The sequence below is a fragment of the Temnothorax longispinosus genome, unplaced genomic scaffold (genome assembly GCF_030848805.1).
Source record: "Temnothorax longispinosus isolate EJ_2023e unplaced genomic scaffold, Tlon_JGU_v1 HiC_scaffold_502, whole genome shotgun sequence".
Classification (NCBI taxonomy): domain Eukaryota; kingdom Metazoa; phylum Arthropoda; class Insecta; order Hymenoptera; family Formicidae; genus Temnothorax; species Temnothorax longispinosus.
Window position 1 is genome coordinate 1 of NW_027270344.1, and position 2,422 is coordinate 2,422.

Here is a 2,422-nt window from a genome sequence, read left to right on the forward strand (position 1 = left end):
TTTACCATCCAGGATGTGTAAGTAAGCATAAAATTATCGATAGAAACCAAGAGTATGTGCCGTGTAAAGGCCCATTTGAGGAATTCGTAATTGATAATGAGAAAGTGCCGGCGGCGGGGAGAGACAGGACATCATCTACAGGATCTACAGGATCTACAGGAGCGTTCACAACATCGAGCAGTGGAAGTAAAGGATCAAGCATGGATATAAAAGTAGACTGGATTATAAGAACTGTCAAAGAAATAAAAGATGAAACGCTGCGTAAAAATGAAATTAAAATAATGATTAAGGAGGTAGTTCATGAAGAATTAAGTAATGTTAAACAAGAGCTGGAAAACTTGAAGAAAATAATACAGGGAATAGAGTATGGATCGAAGGCAGGAACGCAAAGAAGCTACAGTGAAGCGGTTAAAGAAAAGAAGAAAGAAAGTCTTATAATTGTTAAGCCGAAAGTGCAACAGGAGAGTGAAGACACGAAAAAAGTGATTAAGGAAAAGGTAGATATAAAGAATATGGCAATGGGAATAACGAAATTAAAAAAAGGAAGCAAAGGAGTAGTAATCATGGGATGTGAAACTGGAGAGGAGACAAAAAAGCTGAAAGAGACAGTTCAAGCTAAACTGGGAGAGAATTATAAAGTAACGGAGTCATCTAAGTCAAAACCAAAGGTGAAAGTTATTAATATAAATATAGAAGAGATGAACTTAGATGATAATAAACTTATAAGTACGATAAAGAAGCAAAATAAAATAGATACAGTAAATATGCGAATTGTGAAGAGAATGGTCAAAGTAAAGAATGATCAAAGAAGAGGAAATGAAGAAGGATCAATAATAGTGGAAGTAGATGAAGAAACACATGAGATGATATTGCAGAAAGCAAAACTAAATGTAGGATGGAAAAAGTGTCCTGCATTTGATCACATCAGTGTCAAAAGATGTTTCAAGTGCTGGGGATATTTTCATATCGCGAAAAATTGTAAGAGAGAAGAAACATGTTACAGATGCGCGGGGAATCATAACTCGCGTGTTTGTACAGCGACGGAGAAAAAGTGTGTGAACTGTATGTTCAAAAATCGAACATACAATTTGAAGATAAATGACGACCATGAAGCTATTAACCGGGAATGTCCGACCTTTATAAGGGCGTTACAGGAAGAGAAGAGAAGAGCAGGCTGGGAAGAGGAATAGCAACGGCAGAAGAAAGAAGAAATTTTACTGTATACAAATGCGCAGAGCTTGACAGCGCATAAGGATGAGATTCAACATCGGATTATGAAGAAAATAAATCCTGCGTTCTTAGCATTTTCGGAGACCAGATTGACCGAGGATATTGAAGACAGTGAAGTGAACGTTTCTGGTTATAGTATAACTAGATGTAATGCTGAGAATAGAAATACAGGAGGCGTTGTTCTATATGTAAGGAATGATATTGCTTACGAGACAGTGTTAGTAAGAAAATTAGAATCGAATTGTTGGTGTGTCGCGGTAGAAGTAAAAGATAAATTATATAAAGGAGTGATAGTGGTAATATATCACTCACCAAGCGCATCGCACGGGGATTTTATAAGATTTTTCGAGGATATAGTAGAGGAGTTAATAATAAAGGGAGAATGCATGGTAATAGGAGATTTTAATATAGATCTTAGGACGGACTCGTTTTATGCGAAGAAACTGCAAACGACAATGTTAAGTCTGGGTATGAAGCAGTATGTTAACGAACCGACGAGAATCACGAAAGAGAGTCAAACAATTATAGATCTAATCTTTGCTAATAATAATAAAACAGTGCAAGTAATTCATGAACCTAAAATTACGGACCATGCGTGGCTGGAAGTTGAGTTGAGTGTGAATAAAAGTGAAAGTAAATATAGAGAATTTAGCGCTAGGAATTACAAAGAGTTTGATGAAGAAGAATTTGTTATGTTAGTAAAAAATAAATTACAGGAAAGTCAGGGTTGGCAGTGTGTATGTATGAGTGTGAGTGAGAGAGCAGAAAAATTTGTCAATAGTATAGTAGACGCGTTAGATATAATGGCACCGAAGAGAAAATCTAGAATTCCGAAAGTGTGGGAAGGGAAAAAATGGTTCTCAGATGAAATAAGAGAAGCTGCGGATAGGAGGGATGAGGCATTTAGGCAAGCAATGTATGCCAATACAGAACAAAGCTGGGTGCAATTTAAAGTTAATAGAAATGCAGTAATAAAATTAATTAGGATGAAAAAGAAAGAATATTATAAAAATATGATAGATTTTAATAAGGAAAATCCTACGACTATGTGGAAAACTTTAAAAAAAATTATTAGAGGCGAGCCAGTATATGCAAAAGAAATAGAAGATATAAATTTTGAAATATTAGATAACATAGATTATAGTACAACAAAGTGCAACATAGCGGATAAGTTTAACTTATATTATATACA

General features: G+C 35.1%; 1 protein-coding gene across 1 annotated transcript; it reads left to right on the forward strand.

Annotated features, from left to right (window-relative positions):
- The first annotated feature begins 64 nt into the window (after positions 1-64).
- On the forward strand, positions 65-2,164 carry LOC139824664 (uncharacterized). Its single transcript, XM_071797191.1, has one exon. It carries the CDS (start codon positions 201-203, stop codon positions 1,188-1,190), a length of 990 nt encoding a protein of 329 aa, XP_071653292.1. The 5' UTR covers positions 65-200; the 3' UTR covers positions 1,191-2,164.
- Positions 2,165-2,422: the final 258 nt, after the last annotated feature.

What these genes read in the sequence shown, in the direction of transcription:
- LOC139824664 (XM_071797191.1), top strand. Translation starts at nt 201, where the DNA reads ATGGATATAAAAGTAGACTGGATTATAAGAACTGTCAAAGAAATAAAA.